The 18,389-nt window shown below is 45.8% G+C and overlaps 1 protein-coding gene and 1 non-coding gene across 7 annotated transcripts in view; one reads left to right on the top strand and one right to left on the bottom strand.

Moving 5' to 3' along the window:
- The window catches only part of MFHAS1 (multifunctional ROCO family signaling regulator 1), a 95,832-nt gene extending 78,712 nt beyond the window's left edge, over window positions 1-17,120 (bottom strand). For 4 of the 6 annotated variants that reach the window (XM_021075967.2, XM_085000195.1, XM_085000196.1 and 1 more), the window contains exon 1: window positions 13,575-17,120. In XM_021075967.2, the coding sequence (XP_020931626.1) occupies window positions 13,575-16,566 (2,992 nt within the window). In that variant the 5' untranslated portion in view covers window positions 16,567-17,120. The remainder of the gene's footprint in view (window positions 1-13,574) is intronic. The other 2 variants (XM_085000197.1, XM_085000199.1) reach the window with 2 other exon arrangements.
- On the top strand, window positions 4,830-4,964 carry LOC146395902 (small nucleolar RNA SNORA1). The gene has a single exon (XR_014830637.1). It is a non-coding gene; the product is annotated as a small nucleolar RNA SNORA1 (small nucleolar RNA).
- Window positions 17,121-18,389: the final 1,269 nt, after the last annotated feature.

The following is an 18,389-nucleotide window of genomic DNA, read 5'->3' as shown; positions in this document are numbered from 1 at the left end:
TACCACTTTGACATATTATTTTGACTTAAAGTTACTTAAAAAACAACCAGTGCAAGAAGGACACTCTGCCCCTCCTATGTCCCACCATCCAAAAAAGAAGGAAATGAAATCTTCCATGTGAAAGATGCCCTCCATGGACCAGGAGGTAAAGAGACATTCTTATTGCCAGAGACAGGGGACTCTCGGTAGAAGAGGTTGTAAAAACAAACCCTGGTTAGTTTCTTCATTAATTAGTACCCAGTCTGTCTTGTCAGTTCTTAACAACTTTATTGTTTCTTTGTCTAAAAGGTATATAAAGTCTGCTTTGGTCACTTCTTGGGTCCCATATCTGTGAGACCTCCATATATAGGAAATTAAATTTGTTTTCCTATTGATCTTCCTTGTGTCAATTTAATTACTAGACCAGACAAAAGAACTAAGAAGGGCAGGGGAAAATATTCAGTTTGGTAGACAAAAAGTTATTGTCTTTCATATATAAAGTGCTAATATAAACTGAATTCTGTAATTATAAGAAATCACTGTGATTTAAAAAAAAAATACCACTAAGATGATTCCAAAAGACATGATCACACATTTCACAAAAGAATCAACACAATTAGGCAATATTCATAGAGAAAAACATGTATGTTCACTAATTAAAAACTTGATCAGTGACATACTGTTTCCTATGCATTGTTAGTACATTTTTAAGATGATACCCAATGCTGAGAAAGTGCACTGAAATCAGTCTGTGCAGGTAGCAGGATGAACTGTGTTCCCCAAGTGGAAAGCAATATTGAACCTTAGACACTCTCTGCCTTTGACTCATTGAGTCTCCTTTGGCGATTATTGCCCAAATAAGAGCTTTTATAAAGAAGTACAGTCATCACAGAATTACTCATAACAACAAAACCTGAAACTACTCAAGTGCCTAATGGTTAAATAAACAAAGGTAAAAGTCTCCTTGATGTACTCTTATGCAAGCATTTATAATTACCATGTAGATACTAATAACATGAAATCATACTCCTGGTAGCTTGTGTTTAAAAAAAATAATTTATACAATGTGATTATCACTACACATTTTAATAAACCTAAAATTTAGGGGGAAAAATTGAAAAGAATTAGAGCAAAATGAGCAAAGTAATTATGTTACATAGCAACCCTGACTGGTTTTTCTTTCCCTTTACACTTCAAATTTGCAAATGTTTTAATAAGGGGGGAAATGATTCTGAAACAAGCATAAGTTATTAATGAATAGGGATCACACTGTACTACACTCCTTCAATGAAAAAGGAAGAGTTTCATCATCAGATTTCCAAATAGGTCTTTAGACTTGTGCTTTCTGGAATAATTGTAGAAACAGCAGTAGCAGCAGCAGTTAACATGCACCAAGCATTGTCCAAAGCATTTTACTTGTATTAACTCAATCCACAGGGCTAGCCTATGAGACAGAAACTATTATGACATCCAAAGTCACACAGCTAACAAGTGGTGGAGCAGGGATTCAAACCAGCAGAATCTCAAAAACCCTGGCAACAAATGGCTACACTGTAACAATTCCACTTTAAACCATAAGGCAAAATTTTAAGTGTTTCAAGTCGAAATATAAAGCAAATATAAACAAAATATAAGGTTTTTTAATACCTTGCACTTCCTAGGATTTTAATTAAAATGTAACTAAGTATATTTTGATAACTTCAGAGGCACAAGAGGACAAACTTCAATGGTGATAGAATGAAAAGTATAAGAAAATGCTGTCACAGTAAAGGGGAGTCCAAACAAATAAAATGCATAAAATGTGGTGGCCCATCAGTGCATGATTAATTTAAAAAATGGTATTTTTTCAGTCATTCTGTGGTGTCACAACAAAACCCAAAGCAAAGACAAGGAAACTTAGTCCACAATAAAACGCTAATTGTGTGAAAGCCAAATTCGCCTTTATCACAGGATCTGTTATGGTAAGATTTAGAGTAAGGAAAATCAATGTTCTGGATACATTCCTAGGGGTCACAGAGGCATGCAGCCATCTGGCTGGAGGCATAGCCAGCATCTGTGTTCACTCTCTACTCAGAACAGAGGAAGCGGGCAGCAGCTCCTGTAGACGGCATCTCACAGAACAGGTGCTCTGTCGGCCCAAGAGTAACTTGATTATGAGTCTGGGAAAATCATCTGAAATCACCCTTCAGTTCTCTGAGCCATAAATCCCTTCCATGGTCTCAACAGAGCCCTGCCTGATGGAAAAGGAATTGAGCTAGGACAGTCCTTCCAAAATTCTAGGTTATAGGTCAGCAGTGGCCTCTGGCAAACTCTGATCAGTCTATAAATGAAACTTAAAGAAGACTCTTCTCTATGACAACTGCTAACTGCTTTTGCACCCACATGCCCACCCCCAGAAATGGCCTGCTGATCTATCTGAACCCATCCACCACCACCACTACCCTGGCCTTTTAAAGCAGCATTCTAATTTGAAATACCCTTCCTCACTTCTCCATGTGGTTAACTGGGACTGGAAATGGCCCTTTCACACTCAGCTGCAGTGCAGCCCTTTCAGGAACCCCTGAGACACTGCTTCTCCCTGGCACCTGACCATGACCCTGCTGACCTCTGACTAGGCAGACCCTACATGCCCAGACCCTACATGCCCAACATTGAGACAGTGGCTGGCACTCAGTGACAATGAATGGATATCTAGGAAGGAGGGGGACAGAGGTGAGTTTGTCTGTACTGGAGAGTGGTCGGGGGCGGGGGGGGGTCAGGACAGTAGATTGCAGTTGAAATCCCAGAGTGGTCTAACTCTTGGGAACTCACTCAAATTTCTGCACCTCAACTTCTCCCCCCTGAAAGTCAGGTCAGTGATACGCTGACCCCCTAGAGCTGCTGGGAAGACTAAATGAGATCGTCTATAAGAAGCACTTAGCACTGTCTCCAGAGCATGAAAGAGGCTCAACCCATGTCACTGATTCTTATATATTCTCCCAACCCTATACCCTTAGAATGACTGCTATGATGATTAATACAATAATAACCTCTATAGCATGAAAAAAAAAGAATGTTATGGAAACAATGATAAAAGTTGATAAACCAGACAATAGTACCTAGGAGAACTATCATCTTTGAGTTTACATTTTCTTTCTCTGTTACCTTTCTTTAAACTCCCTCTTCTCAAAAGAAAGATAATGAGGCTTGTTCTCCTACCCCCAAATTCACCACCACTGTAACAGAGTACTAATACAATGGCAAGATCGCATGCTTCATTTTAGGGGTTGGGAGGATCTAAGAAAATTAACTCTTTAATTCTCTCAACATTTAACATGCTAATAACAGAAAACCCTGCCAACAAAGCATCCTTCAACAAAGACATCTCTAAGTTAGAAGCCATATATTTTTTTATCATTTATTTATATATATATATTTTTTTTTCTACTAGAAGCCACATATTTTTAATATGACAGTATCCAATTTACCTTAGACTGTCTTTGGAGTCAATGTTCATGCAGTCTTGGGGGTTCAGAAATCACTGCTGAGTCAATCCCTCTCAAAACAGAAGCAAACCCATCAATGACTGAGAAATGTAAAAAAAAATTCCTGAAGAGGAGGCATTCCCCATACGCCTCAAAAAAAGCTGATTAGTTTTGGAAGTTTTTAGAAATCCTCAGATATAATGCCTTTTCCTTTTTCTGCATCCTCTCAAGATCTATTTGTGGGTTCTTGCAAAGAAATGATTCAAACAGAAAATTAACTGAAAAGAATGACTTATGTCAGGCAAATTCAAAATTGTACCAAAATTTTCTCAGTAATCATATTTTTTTCTGGAAAATCAAAAACCAATTTTTTTTCAGTAATTCCTCAAACATGCAATGAATTTCTCCATCTATGATCAGAGTCTATATGTACATGACTTAACAATTACATCAACCAAAAATCCCACCTCAGCTTCTCATGGCCAAGGCCAGGTGCTTTATTTTATTCTCCTAAAACTCCCAGTTAGTACAGACTTCTGTATACAGAGGGTTGATCAATCTCTACAGTGATTGATGACAGGCTGCAGCTAATAAATTTATGGTACACTTATCAGTTTAATCTGATAATGACCTAATTTTGAATCAATGCAACCCCATCCCCTTAATTCCATTTGCCTATGGCTTTGCCAATCATTCCAGAGCTCTACTCAAAATCTGTATTGGGGGGAAAAAAGAAAAGCACTATACAGAAGTAGTTACACAGTACTTATTTGTGCTTCTCTCCTACATGGTCTTTGTCAACAACTCCCCCACCCCAATAAATCACACATGTCACAGAGCAGACCAAAAGGCTCCATGTCATATTTTCTGTCCTCGCATCAATACTCAGGGTGAGGATTCTCATAGCAGCCATATTAAAAGATATTCACCAATGTGAATATCTCAAGACCTAACCTAAAAACCTCTTTTCTTCTAAAATCATGACTTGGAAGGAAAGTTGCCACAAAGAGCTGGGCAAAGGAATTTGCAGAACATTAGCCCCAGTGGCTGCACAGCCCTGCAAATGCACTAAATGCCATGGAACTGTTCACTTTAAAACGGTTCACTTCAGGAGTTCCTGTCATGGCGCAGTGGTTAACGAATCCGACTAGGAACCATGAGGGTTCGGGTTCGATCCCTGGTCTTGCTCAGTGGGTTAAGGATCCGGTGTTGCCGTGAGCTGTGGTGTAGGTTACAGATGAGGCTCGGATCCCGTGTTGCTGTGGCTCTGGCGTAGGCTGGCAGCTACAGCTCTAATTAGACCCCTATCCTGGGAACCTCCATATGCTGCAGGAAGTGGCCCTAAAAAAAGCAAAAAGACAAAATAAAATAAAATGGTTCATCTCAAGCCTCATTTTAGATGAAAATGGGCACTGCTGTTATTGGGGTCCAGAAATTAACGTGACTACACTGAGAGAGACACAGTTTTGCTTCCATCACAGTAATCTTACTGCAGTGGTGATAATGTGACCTGTGACATGTTTTGCAAGTCTCATGACGTAACAAAACTTTTCAGTATTAGAAATGATGAAGGAACAATATATTTTAGATCACCTGCCAAAATAGCAATGTACAATGTTAAATTCCTACAATTTAACTTCAAGGGCCCTAGAGTAAATTGCTTGAAGAAAATGGATCCCAAAGACTACAGGTGGGGAAGTTTTGAGGTATCTCCATGTTCAAGTGGAGAGCAAAGAAGTCCAAACTTAAAAAGAACTGCAGATTGACTAACATGACAACTCTGGTCTGCATAAAAATTCTTTTTAAAAGAGGCATCTTGAAGAATATGACTCAAACACTGGAGGAATTAAGATGACGGGCAGTGGAAAGAATAACATGTGAATTCTTTAAATAAAAACTTAACGACTTTAAATAATTTTGCCTATGTTACTCATAAAAAAAAAAACCTTTACACTTAAAAAAAGTCTTAAATTAATGTATGTGAATTTCACCTGGATATAAAGGAGGAGGAGGAAGAAGAGGAGCAACAGGGCTAGCCTCAGTCAGCCTCCCCACCCTAAAAGCAGAAAGGCGCACACAAAACAGGAACCTGCAAAGAGCAGTCTTGATACAACTTAACACAACTTCCTTTTCTCCTTGCTCTCCTTCCAAGTACCCCTTTGCACCGACTTGCAAAAGCAAAGGAAACAGATGGAACAGCCTGGGTGCCTAGGACTGCCAGTCCAGAGCAGGAAATTTCTTCCTGAGGCAGTAAAACTGGCTCCAGGCTCACAAAGCCCATGCAAACCAACCACAGAATCTCACCACCACCCAAGTACCTCCTGTGCTCCCCACTTCAACTTACTTTCTCTTCTGTATTTCTTTTTTTATTTTTATTTTTGGCCGTATTCACGGCATGCAGAAATTCCAGGGCTAGAGATTGAACTGACACCGCAGCAATGGCCCCAGCCACAGCAGTGGCAAGGCTAATCCTTAAACCACTGAGCCACCAGGGAACTCCCTCCTTCTGTAGTTCTTGTCCTCTGTAAATCAGCAGCTAAAGAGAAAGAAGTTTGTTGGTGGTTTTTCACGAATTTACTCTTTAAGAAACAAAGCATCGCTATTTTCAGCTAAGAGATTAGGTTGAGGAAGGAAAAATGAGAAAATGCTTTCTTGCATTCAGTGCCAAAAAAAAAAAAAAAAAAAAAATGTTTTCTCCTCCCTTTCCATGAATAAAGGGAGCCCTGCCAGCCATGGTGTCTTGGAGTTGTTAGCATAGCTTATAGTCCACAGGAACCATTGCTGTCTTCCTTACAGACAGTAATTCTTTTACTGTCTCCAATGAACTCAAACCACCAAGAACCTTGGAATAAACTTGTGACAAGCAAGAGCACTTGGAAGAAGGCAAAACAGCCAGTATACACCACAGAAAACGTCTTTCCTGCATTGCCACCATCACACCTTCACTCCCCTTAACATTTATACTTTACTGCTTCTAGAGGCCAATGCCAAGGGAAGGTCTGGGGCTAGTTAGAAAGAAAGAGCTATGATACAGTAGGGATGGGAATGCCACCTCCTCAAAGAGAGCGAAGGTGACCTCAAAGAGAGAGAAGGTGAGGCCAGGCGCTAGGAGCTTTCTGAAGCTAGTTCCTAAGCTTCGCCTACCTTTGTGCCCTGATATGCCGCCCCTCACCCACTCCTCCCCCATTTATGTAAGGGTCAGGAGGATGTACATAAAGGGCAGGAATTTATGCGCCAGAAAAATTACATGGGCAAATTATACACACTTAACCTGAAAGAAAACACTTCTGAGATAAAGAACATTATAAGCAACCAAAAAAAAGCACTTGGGAATGGGAGAAAACCTTTGCAAATGAATCAACTGAAAAGGGATTAATCTCCAAAATTTATAAACCTCTTGCAGCTCAATACCAAAAAAACAAACCACCCCATCAAAAAATGGGCAGAAGATCTAAACTGATTATTCTCCAAAGAAGACATACAGATGGCCAAAAAAAGAAAAAAACCTGAAAAGATGTTCAACATCACTCATTATTAGAGAAATGCAAATCCAAACCACTATCAGGTACCACCTTACACTGGCCAGAATGGCCATCATCAAAAAGTCTACAAACAATAAGTGCTGGAGAGGGTGTAGAGAAAAGGGAACCCTAACACACTGTTGGTGGGAATGTAAATTGGTGCAACCACTGTGGAAAACTGTATGGAGATTCCTCAGAAAACTAAAAATAGAATTACAATTTGATCCAGCAATCCCACTCCTGGGCATCTACCCAGAGAAAACCACGACTCGAAAAGATACATGTACTCCAATGTTCATTGCAGCACTATACACAGTAGCCAAGACATGGAAACAACCTAAATGTCCATCCACAGAGGAGTGGATAAAGAAGATGTGGCATATATACACAATGGAATATTACTCAGCCATTAAAAGGAAAGAAATAACAGCATTTGCAGCAACATGGATGGACCTAGAAATTATCATGCTAAGGGAAGTCAGTCAGATGGTGAAACACCAACATCATATGCTATCACTTACATGTGGACTCTAAAAAAAAGGACACAATGAACTTCTTTGCAAAACAGATACTGACTCACAGACTTCCAAAGAAACCATAAGTTGGTAGGTAGGGGGATGAGCTAGGGGTTTAAGATGGAAATGCTAAAAAATTGGATTGTGATGATCACTGTACAACTATAAATGTAATAAAATTCTTTGAGTAATTAAAAAAAAAAAAGCAGTTGGCCAGAGAATCCATTAAGAATCATTAGAATTTCTTGAGTTCATGAAAAATAACCATCCTCTTTGCATCCTGACTACCAGCCCTGTGCCAGGAACTGTCCAGAGAGTGCTATGCCATCACATGAAACAGGTCAGAACTCAGAGAAGTGAGTGTATAACCACTGAGTAAACTGTACGCCTTACATAGGAGAGGGTCTTGAAGGTCTGACAAAAATACTTCATCATATATATTCTGTGATTGTCAGAGATGGTTGTCAATCATCCTGGGTTTACAGGCTGTGCAGACTTGAGGCACTAAACAGGGATCAGAGGGTCAGCTTCATTAGTGCTAGAGCAGGACGGGGGCAGACAGGCCAAAATGGGGCCTCCTCAGCCCTCCCTACTGACGCAAAGCCGGCCAGCCCCCAGAGCGTGGTAAACCTGACAGCAACCCTGCAACTGGTTTTGCAATCAGAGCAGCTGAACCAGGGGGAATGGAGATCTGGCCGGGCCTGCCCCAAGCAGAACCTGAAATGCCAACAACTCTCCTCTCCAGCCCTGGGCCCAGGAGTGCCAAGGCTGCAGCAGACCAGAAAGAGTGAGAGATAAGGCTGGCAGCCCTAGTCCACTTAAAAAAAAAAAAAAAAGATCCCTGATGGATGCTTAGGTCCTTAATCAAAACAGACTCTCAAGGAGAAAAGTAAGTTACTGGGTGAATAGAGAAATCAACCTGAAATGTTCACTCCCATATCAGCTTACCCCCCAGTACAAGGAACAGAATTCCCTCTCTTCCTCACAGACACAGGGAATAACTGCTTTCCCCAACATAGCCTCTCACCTAATCCTCAAAACAGCCTTGTGCAGGAAGTTCCCACTGTGGCTCGGCGACAACAAGCCTGACAAGTATCCCTGAGGACACAGGTTCGATCCCTGGCCTTGCTCTGTTTGTTAAGGATCTGGCATTGCCGTGACCTGTGGTGTAGGTTGCAAACACGGCTCAGATCCCAAGATCCTGTGGCTGGGGCGTAGACTGGCAGCTGCAGCTCCAATTTGACCCCTAACCTGGGAACTCCATATGTTTCAAGTACAGCCCCTAAAAAAAACACAAACAAAAACCAAACCTGTGCAGTACATCCTATGCACATTCTAGGTGCTCAGATGAATTAAATGAGGAAGAACTAAAATAGGTGAGGTTTCCTGGGGAATAAGATAAGCAGGTGGCAGAAACAGAACATAAAACATCTGTTAACAAATAAAAAATATATTTTCTCTAGGAAATTCTAAACTGCTTTGCAAGGATGGACTTAAGAGTTCACTCTAGAATTTAGAGAAGAGGCACCTAATACTTAAAAAACTTCAACACACTGAAGGCCTTTCAAGTCTTTGAATTCTGTTATGTAGGGAATTTCTTTCTTCCACTGCATGATGAAGGTTTTGATTTTTACATGAAACAAAGCCCAGGAGAGTTCAAAGAGGGCTCTCCACAAAAATAAAAGCTGAGTGGCATCAATATTAATAAAGCCAAACTAAAAAGATATTTAATAACCTTTGCAAAATTAAAAACAATGACTAATTCAATCCAAGCAACTAGGTCATGCTTAAATTCCAGGATCTCTAAAACGCAGATAGAATAAGGCAAGAATTTTGCTTTGCTTCAGTGGTCAAAGTGAAGGGCCCATTCAAGGGCAAGACCAGTAATACAGTCACAGTGGGGACACCAGAGGGACAAATAGGGGGCAGGGGAGGGAAGCTGGGACACAGGACAAAGCAGGATGACCAGGATAGTACCACCTGGGACTCTGACAGAGTTTGAGAATATCAAAAGGGGAAAAAAAATATATATATATATATATTCTCACAAAGACCAGTCATTCAGCAGACCTCTGAGAGGCTCTTACAGAAGCCATAAAGCCTCAGGCATGTTTCCTGCTTGGAGGAAGCAAGTGAACAAGCTAATCAAAGAGATTATGACCTACACAAACAGCAACTGAACAAGGCAAAATTTGCTGAGGGCTTCAGACAGGCACACGGTGTATGAGAAATTAAACAAGGACAAAAGGCACTTGACTAGGGAGAGGAGGCAAGGCACTGAACAACTGAGTAAAAGGGATTGAATGTATAAAAGATCATCTACCAATTCTCTGCCTATTGCTTTGGGCTGCTTTCTAATTATTCTTAAGGACAATCTTTCAAGAGTTCCCTGGTGGCACAATTGGTTAAGGATCCAGTATTGCCGAAACTGCGGCACGAGTTAGATCCCTGGCCCTGGCACCTCCACATGCCACGAGGGCAGCCAAACAAAGAAATGACCTTTCAGGAGTTCCTTGGTGGCTCAGCATGTTAAATATTCAGCTTTCTCACTACTGTTCGATCCCTGGACCAGGAACTTCCGCATGTCTCGGGTGGGACCAAAAAACAAACAAATCTTAGGAAAAAAAAAAAAAAAAGTATGATCTTTCATAATTTGGAAAAATATGAAAAATATTTCATGAGAAATCACACGCAGCTGAAGTTCAACCCACTAACATGCACTCTTCCAACTTAAAAACACACAGCGTCCTTTCAAACACTGAAATAGAGAGCAAAGCACTAGAATCTGGCCATGGACCTACGTCCTAGCCTCCACATCCCACTTCACAGACAACTCATCATCCAACTTTAGGAGTGGGTCAGCGTTCCTGGTTTCGATGTCATATTGGTGGAAAAGAACAAGAGCATAAATAGATATCCCGCAAGAAGAAACTTATACTAGGCCAAGAACATTCGAGTTCCTTCGTTAACAAGGAGGAAGCCTGGCTGTCAGGTGATGGCAGTAAGGTAAAACCTGCAGAAAGCAGGCAACCACTCACACCTGACAGGCAGGCTGCATCACGGGCCTCTTCTGAGTTTCCAAAAGCCTCTACTGTGGCTCAACCCAGTCATCTCAAATGAAACAAACAGGTGATCTCTCTGACAATGAGATTAGATCTTTTTTTTACAAGAACTTTTTAAAGTAGCCAGTGACTGAGGATTTTCCAAAATACTGCACTGCACAAGAGAAATCTAGCAGTGTACTTCCCTAGGCCAACTACCTTGGTGCAGCTCAGGCCAAAAAAGTCAGTGACGGGACATGGCCAGAGCCAAAACCAGCTTTTCACCAAAAAAAATAAAAATAAAAATAAGATAATAATGCAACTTTGTTTCTTTCTGCACAAAATCAAAGGAGACACTTTGATTAATGTGCTATTTAACCTTAATTTTCTGAAGTTGAGAAAATTAAACAGCCTTTTTATTTTTTTTCACCATTGTATCTAAAATGGTTAAGGGAGAATTTGACACTTTAATAAAATGCAGAACTAAGTAACCAACTTTTTTCAAGTTTCTAAAAGCAAAATGACTTTTTAAAGAGACAAAAGGCTGCCAAGAGATCCAAAGATTTCTGCTGAGTTAAAAATACATTTTAATAATCTAGGGACTTAGTGAACATATTTTTAAATGTATGCCCTAAGCAAGCACCAAACATTTTAGTTCTGTTCCTACATTACTTTCTAGGTTTTTATTATTTTAGTTCTTCTCAAATCTTTCAGAATTGGGACAAATACTAATAAATGGTGGCTATCACAGAAAAATATGAAAAGTGACAATGTGGGGTTTCAGCTTCCTAATGCAATAAGTGTACTGCAGTCATTGTTTCCACTACTCTGTACATTCTGCTACTTTGGAAGAAATACAATCATAAATGAAGCAAAAAAGATAATTTCTTTCTCTGACCATAAATAAGACATGTACAGTCTACATTATAAAAACTAGCTAATGATTTATTCCTACACACTATATAAGATAGACAATTTTCAACCATTTAATTGCTTTTTATGTTGAAAAAGTCATCTCTGCAGCCTGGGTTGCAAACCAGGTGAATCTCCTTTGAAGACAAAAAGGCAAAACAATAACAAGAAAATGGGATCCTTTCTGCATCTGGAGACAAGCTTGTTTGTGGAATTTATGACTTAAAAAACAAACAAACAAACAAACAAAAAAAAACAAAGAGCTGAGGTTAGAAAAAGAAATTCAGCCCCATTGTTTATGCTTCAAAGTTCTTGGAATTCCTCCTTACAGATCCTTACTTGTTCAATAATCTATGTCTTTCCCTTTGTCGTTAAAAACATGTTTCATTAACGATCCATCTTTGCATTAAGTAAGAACTGGCTTGAAGTAGGTCCTTCAAAAATCTGCTCTATGAATACGTAACTCTCGACCGCTTTCTTCAATTTAGTGGCACAATAAAGTATTTTGCTTTCATGAGTAAAAGACAATGGCAAATACAAAACAAACTGAAGAGTGTACAAGTCACAAACTGTGATGAGACACCAGATAACTATATAGAATAGAGGGCTCAGTTGACTGGTAACTGGATATGGTAGCTTTTCTCAAGCTGAAGAATTAAACGCAGCCTAGATCTAGGGCATCGGGGAGATGTTCCCTTCGGAAATACTGGTGTCAAATTCCTTGCTGATACTACTTCGAGCAGCATTCAGACTAGGACAAAGATGAGAGTGGTCTGCCATCTTCCATTTCAATACCCCCTTAATGTGCCCGGCTCGGGGGGTCAAGGGAAGAAATTGGCAACAATGCTATCATTAGTCTTGTCCTTAGGATGCTCGGAATGTTGTTAACCAGGCCTACTTCCCCAAAATCAGAGCTGTTTAGAGAAGAGTTCCAGAGGGTGAAGAATTGGACAAATAGACTCTTGGGTCACCAACTAACCAGGCTCAGAAAATCCCACTAGTCCTGGAATCTTCTCATTCACCAATAACAGTTTAAAAAAAAAAAAAAAAAGTCTGCAGGAAAACACTCCTCAAAAGAAGGGGAAAGAAAAAAAAAAAAAAGAAAAAACTGTTAGCTTTTTGTTCCTTTCATCTCTTAAAAGTGCTCCCATAAACTCCACTCTCTCACGCTTAACCAAAAACCAAGCCTTAAGATGTCAGTAAAGCACAAAATTACCAGGAAATACCCCAAAAAACTCCCCTTAGTAATCTCTCGTTCAGATTTCGGTAACCTCTCTCTCATGCCTTAGAGTGTGCTGGGCGAAACTGATTGCAGGACTGAGTCATGCCTAACAGACTGACATTTTCATCTTTTACTAATCCATCATTGACCCTGCCTACTAAACATTCCTTCTCAGAAATTTCTTAAGAAAAAGGAGCAATAATTTCTACTTTATGATCACACTCTGAAACAAAAGAAAATGACAATAGACATCTCAAAGCACCCGCTGGAGATGTGTCTACTAAGTATTATAGCTCAGGCAGAACCCCGCAGCAGACACCATTCATCTTCTGTTCAATGATCTGAAAATCTCCATCCATGAAAAGTGGGCTAGATTGGGAAGAGGGAACACAAGACCCAAAATGTTTTGACTGGAGACCACTTTGGAAGTATTTCTAGTGGAAGTCTGAGTCTTTTTTTTTCTTTTGCTTTTTAGGGCCGCACCTGGGGCATATGGAGGGTCCCAGGCTGGGGTTGAATCGGAGCTACGGCTGCCAGCCCACACCACAGCCATGGCAACTTGGGATCCGAGCTGTGTCTGCAAATTACACCACAGCTCAGCAACACTGGATCCCTAACCCACTGAGTGAGGCCAGGAATCGAACCCACAATCTTGTGGTTACTAGTCAGATTCGTTTCTGCTGCGCCACAATGGGAACTCCAGTCTGAGTCTTTCTACTGGAAGAATATGACGCTGGAGACTATATTTCATATAGCTTATGTACTTTACTGCCTTTTGCTTGTCCCCATATGCTCCTGTTTTTACCCTGAAAAGCTTTCCTGGGGAGCCTGAAAACTGTCTGCCAAATGAGAAATAAATATCTTCCCAAAAAGCATCTTAAAACACATCACAGAAGAGTCTCGTCCCTCTCCCCACTTACCTGGGAAAGCGTGTGGATTGGGCGACCCTCTCTTAAGGCACTTAGAACAGAGAATGTGCACGGTGTAGTGCAGTCCAGGCCATTCCTGAAGAAGGACATTCAGCTCCTCTACCAAGGGGGTTATGGCTTGCCATGCTGTCCATATGTTTGGTAAAGACGCATGGCTGGCGATGGACAGAGTGTCTGGCTGCAGGACCCCCTTGGCAGGTCTGTAACTCACCACCACAGGGACTTTTCCTCTATATGCAAAGATTTGAAGTTTGCCATCTGACCTGTGCACCACATGGCTGTTGATCTGGACGCTGTAGCGTGCAAACAAGCCAGGTGGAAAGGTGAAGGGAAAACTATATTCAATCTGTAACTGCTCAGCCACAAAGGACTGCCCGGCCAGGTTGGTCCCATTAATCCAGGCCTCTGCGTGGGGCACCTCATTCTGCACATAGCACGGGAACTTGTACCAGGCCGTGGACCCATTCAAAGGCTTGCCCTTGGGTTTGTTGAGGCAGTAACATAGTCCCATCTTCTCCAGCAGCTCCAGCAGCAGCTGCAGGTCCTGCTGAGCCTGGACATGAGGCTTCAACAGCAACCGGATGACATGGGCTGGCAGGAGCCCATGCAGCAGAAAGCCCTCCACATAATGATGAAGCTGGGTGGCCCGCAGCGTGTCCTGGCTCGGGGCGGGCAGTGCCATCAGTGGGGAGCTTTCGCCCTCACCCTCAGCCTCACCATTGGTCCCTAGGAGCAGCTTATGCAGCAGCAAGGAAGGATCCCTCTGGAAGAAAACATTGAGGATGTCGATTAGGCGGGACAGGTTGTGGAAGACATGCTCCTTGAGAGCCGGGCTGTCCTCAAAGTAGAGCAGCTTGCCACTCTCGTGCAGGTAGGAGAGAGCACTCTGCAGTCGGTCCTCGGTCAGCCCGGCCTGCAGGCCCAGGCGAGCTGAGTCCCACCAGCTGAGCCAGAGCCGCTGTGCCTGAGGGGGCTGGAAGTGCAGCTCCTCCAGCACCTGCCAGGACCTGGGCAGTACTCTGTGTAAGTTGGGGAAGATTTCCCGGTGCTCGGCAACTGAAAGCAGTTTGTCCCGAAGGCGCTTTAACTGGCAGGGATCCCTGCAGCTAACGGGCAGCACGGGGGAGAGGATCTGCAGCCGGTGGTTGAGCAGGTACTGAAAGTGGGCCTTGCGCCGCCGAAGGTTCTTGTCTGAAACGCCATAGTACGCAGCATGGGGGCTGGCAGAGCGGAGCTCGAAGTCCCGGGCCAGTGCCTCATCTACCACCTGGGCTAGACGGCTTAGGCCCTCGGCGTCACGCTTCTCCTGAAGGGCAATCTGGCGGTGAATGTCCAAACACTTCTCCTCCAGCTCCTGTTCCCCGCAGAGGTCGGCATGCGTGCCTACAATGCACACCACGGCATGAGGCACCCGGGCCCCCACCCGATGCAAGAAGGAGCCCACAGTGGTGGGAAAGCGCAGTGGCTCATAGGTGGCCAAGTTCACCACCAGCACATAAAGAGCCCCCGGGGAGAGGAAGAAGGGCTGGATCACCTCGTAACTTTCATCCCCAGCTAAGTCATACACGATGAACCGCAGGCCCCTGGAGGCATCCGCTGTCCAGCTGGTCACCTCAATGCCCTTGCTCACAGGAGGAGGTGAAGCGGGGTAGCTCTTCTCCTTTTCCCCTTCTCCTTGGCTCACCTCCACTCTGTCTTCGGTGAGGCAGTGACAGAGCAGGGTCTTTCCTGCAGCCTTATGGCCCATCAGGAGCAGCTTGAGGCGGGGCTGCACCGCCGGCTGGGAATGAGCCAGCTCCTTCTGGTAGGCTGCGATATAGGGGATTCCCTTCATACAGACCTCGTAAGGGGGCTGGATCAGCGGGTTGTCCTTGATCTTCCACAGGCCCACCCGGGAGAGCTGGCCAAAGTTGTCTGGCAGCACAGCAATCTGGTTCCCCTGCAACACGAGCTCCTCCAGGCCGGTCAGCTCCACGATGGAGTCTGGCAGGTATCTGATCCGGTTATTATCCAGCCACAGGGTGAGAAGACGGCTCAGGCCAGAGATCAGGGATGGCACTGAAGTGAGCTGGTTGCGACTAAGGTAGAGCTCCTCCAGACCAGCCAGGGGCAGCAGTGCGGCAGGGAACTCCTCAAAGAGGTTGGAGGAGAGATTGAGCATTTTGAGCCGCTGCAGGCGGCTGAACTGGGCAGGCAGAGCCTGCAGCCCGTTGTTGTCCAGCATGAGGCTCTCCAGGCTGGCCAGCTCGCAGAAACCGCTGGGCAGGGTGCCAAGCTCAGCCCCGCTCAGCCACAGGATCTTTAGGGCACGCAGGGCACTGATATCTTCAGGTAGGCCACGCAGCCGGTTGCTGGACACATCCAGCTCCTCCAAGGCCGCCAGCTGCAACAGCTGCCGGGGAAAAGCCGTGAGCTGGTTGTGGTCCACGTCGAGGGTGCGCAGGTGGGAGAGGCAGGAGAAGGAGTCGGGCAGGTGTGTCAACCGGTTAAAACTGACGTCCAGCTCCTCCAGGTGGACCAGCGCGCCCAGCTGGGCAGGCATGGCGGGCAGCTGGTTGTGGCTGAGGTTGAGCTTCCGCAGCTCACGCAGGGCGCTCACCACCTCGGCGCCCAGGACGCTCAGCCGGTTGTGGCTCACGTCCAGCTCGGTTAGGTGGTGGCCCAGCTCCGCCACCGCGGGGGGCAGCCGGGCGAAGCGGTTTCGGCGCAGAACCAGGACGCGCAAGCTGCCCAGCGCAGAGCCCAGCCCGTCGGGCACCTCCTCCAGGCCGTTGTTCCCCAGGTTCAGCACCTCAATGTCCCCGATGTTGGCCGGCAGCACCAGCTGGGGGGCGTCGGGGGAGTCGATCTGGTCGGCACCTGGGCTGCCCCCGGCCGCGCTGAGGGTGAGCTGGCGCAGGTTGCTCCTCAGCTTTCTGGCACGCAGGGCGGCGTCCCGCCACAGCCTCACCGTTTTCAGGTTCCCACTGTCCGTCCCAGCCATGGTGGGGTCCCGGGCTGACACCTTGGCGCGGGCGCCCGCAGCTACATGCCGCGCTGCGCCCAGGCAGGCGCCAGTCTCTGGGGCCCTCTAGCTCCCGCTCCTCCCTTCCCACCAGCCCTCCGCGACCAGCGGCGGCGGGTCCTAGCGCAGCCAGCGGCCAGGCGCCCGCAGCTGGGGGGCAGCGGCGACGCGAGAAGCTCCGGGGAGCGCCGGGCGTGCGGCGCTGGGGGAGGCGGCCGGCCGGCGGGGAGCGCAGCTCGCATTCTCCGGGCTCTCGGGCCAGGGGCGCGCCGGGGCAGCAGGGCCGCCGCCCGCCCGCCGCGCCGCGGAGGATGCCTGCCGCTCCCCCTCCTGCTCCACCCGCCTCCGGGGCCTCGGGGCCGATTCTAGCCCCGCTACCCTCGCTGCCGCGGCCCCGCGGCCCGCAGCATCGTCGCCTCCGCGAGCTCCACGAGGACGGCGGCGGCCCGCTCCGCTGCGGGCATGATGTGGGCGCAGGGCCGGGCCGCCTCGTAGTCTCCGCTTCCCCGGGCTCCGGCGGGAGCGCGAGCGCCGCGTCCCCGCCACTGGGAGGGCGAGATCGGGAAGCGGCAGCGCCGCCCGGCGGAGCGGCCCCCACGTGACCCGCGGAGACGCCGCGTGTTCCCGGCACCGCCCCGGGGCGGGGGCCGCGGACCAGCGCCTTGAGCCGGGCTGGGGGCGCCTCGCCCTCCACGGGCGGCGGCTTGGACACCGCTGAGCCGGAGGCGCGCTGGTGGCCCGTCCCGGCTGCAGATCACGGCCCCGGGGCGCTCCTGCTTAAGTCTGCCTGCGTCTGGCTCTTTGTTGGCCCTGCGCCTCTAAGAATTTCTTTCTCTTCTCCCCTCACGTGTTGGATCCCAGGCCTCCCTGACTCATTCCTTACCCTTCTTCCCCCTTCCACTCACCCTATGTCCACACCTTAGTGGAACCGGCAGCATGCAGGGGCCTGGGTTTCATTGTAGGAACCTAAAAGGAGAGTGTGATTAAACAAAAGAACGAGAAAAGCAGGCAACCATTCATTCACTTGGTAAATATTTATCGAGACCTTATTTTATGGCAGACCGACCAGAGACAGACATTCTCTGCTCCCCTGAGGAAGGCTCTGAGCAGGCTCCTCGCCGGCCTTACTGCGGAGTGGAGAAAGGGGGGCCACGCAGTGTTTTATCCGGGATGTCCCACACATCCTCCCAACAGCCTCAGGAAACAAATACCATATCCCCAACTGTACAGTCCTTATTATGCTGTAGGTTCAAGAAAATGGCAGTTATGTCAAGAAAAATTTACAGCCCAATGCTCAACTCCAAGTCTTGCTTGCTTGCTTGTTTACTTATTTATTTATTTATTGGAATTTCTTTGCGGTCACATCTACACTAAGTAAATAATTTCTTCAGAATTTGCCCAAACCTTGAACTCTATTCAGCCTCAGGGTAGCACCTCCGTCATTGCCTCCAGCTTGATTAATAATGAAGCAAATAGCTCTCAGAGACACAAAGCTAAATGTAATTGGTTAAATGCACCAGTTAACACCTGGTTGGCTCTCCCCTACAAGGGATTGTTGCTGTCATTTGGGGACCCAAATTAAGTGCAGGTATTTGAATAGTAATAATTTGTCTCTTTAAAGGGAGCCATTGAGAAGTTCCTGTCGTGGCGCAGTGGTTAAGGAATCTGACTAGGAACCATGAATTTGCGGTTGGATCCCTGATCTTGCTCAGTGGGTTAAGGATCCAGCATTGCCCTGAGCTGTGGTGTAGGTTGCAGACGTGGCTCGGATCCCGTGTTGCTGTGGCTCTGGCATAGGCCGC

Source organism: Sus scrofa, chromosome 15 (assembly GCF_054392235.1).
Source record: "Sus scrofa isolate SSC_HxYL_T2T_F1_AM1 chromosome 15, Sscrofa_HxYL_maternal_Yorkshire_Landrace_v2.0, whole genome shotgun sequence".
Taxonomy (NCBI): domain Eukaryota; kingdom Metazoa; phylum Chordata; class Mammalia; order Artiodactyla; family Suidae; genus Sus; species Sus scrofa.
The sequence above is the reverse complement of the archived record's forward strand: the minus strand, read 5'-3'. Positions and strand labels throughout refer to the sequence as shown.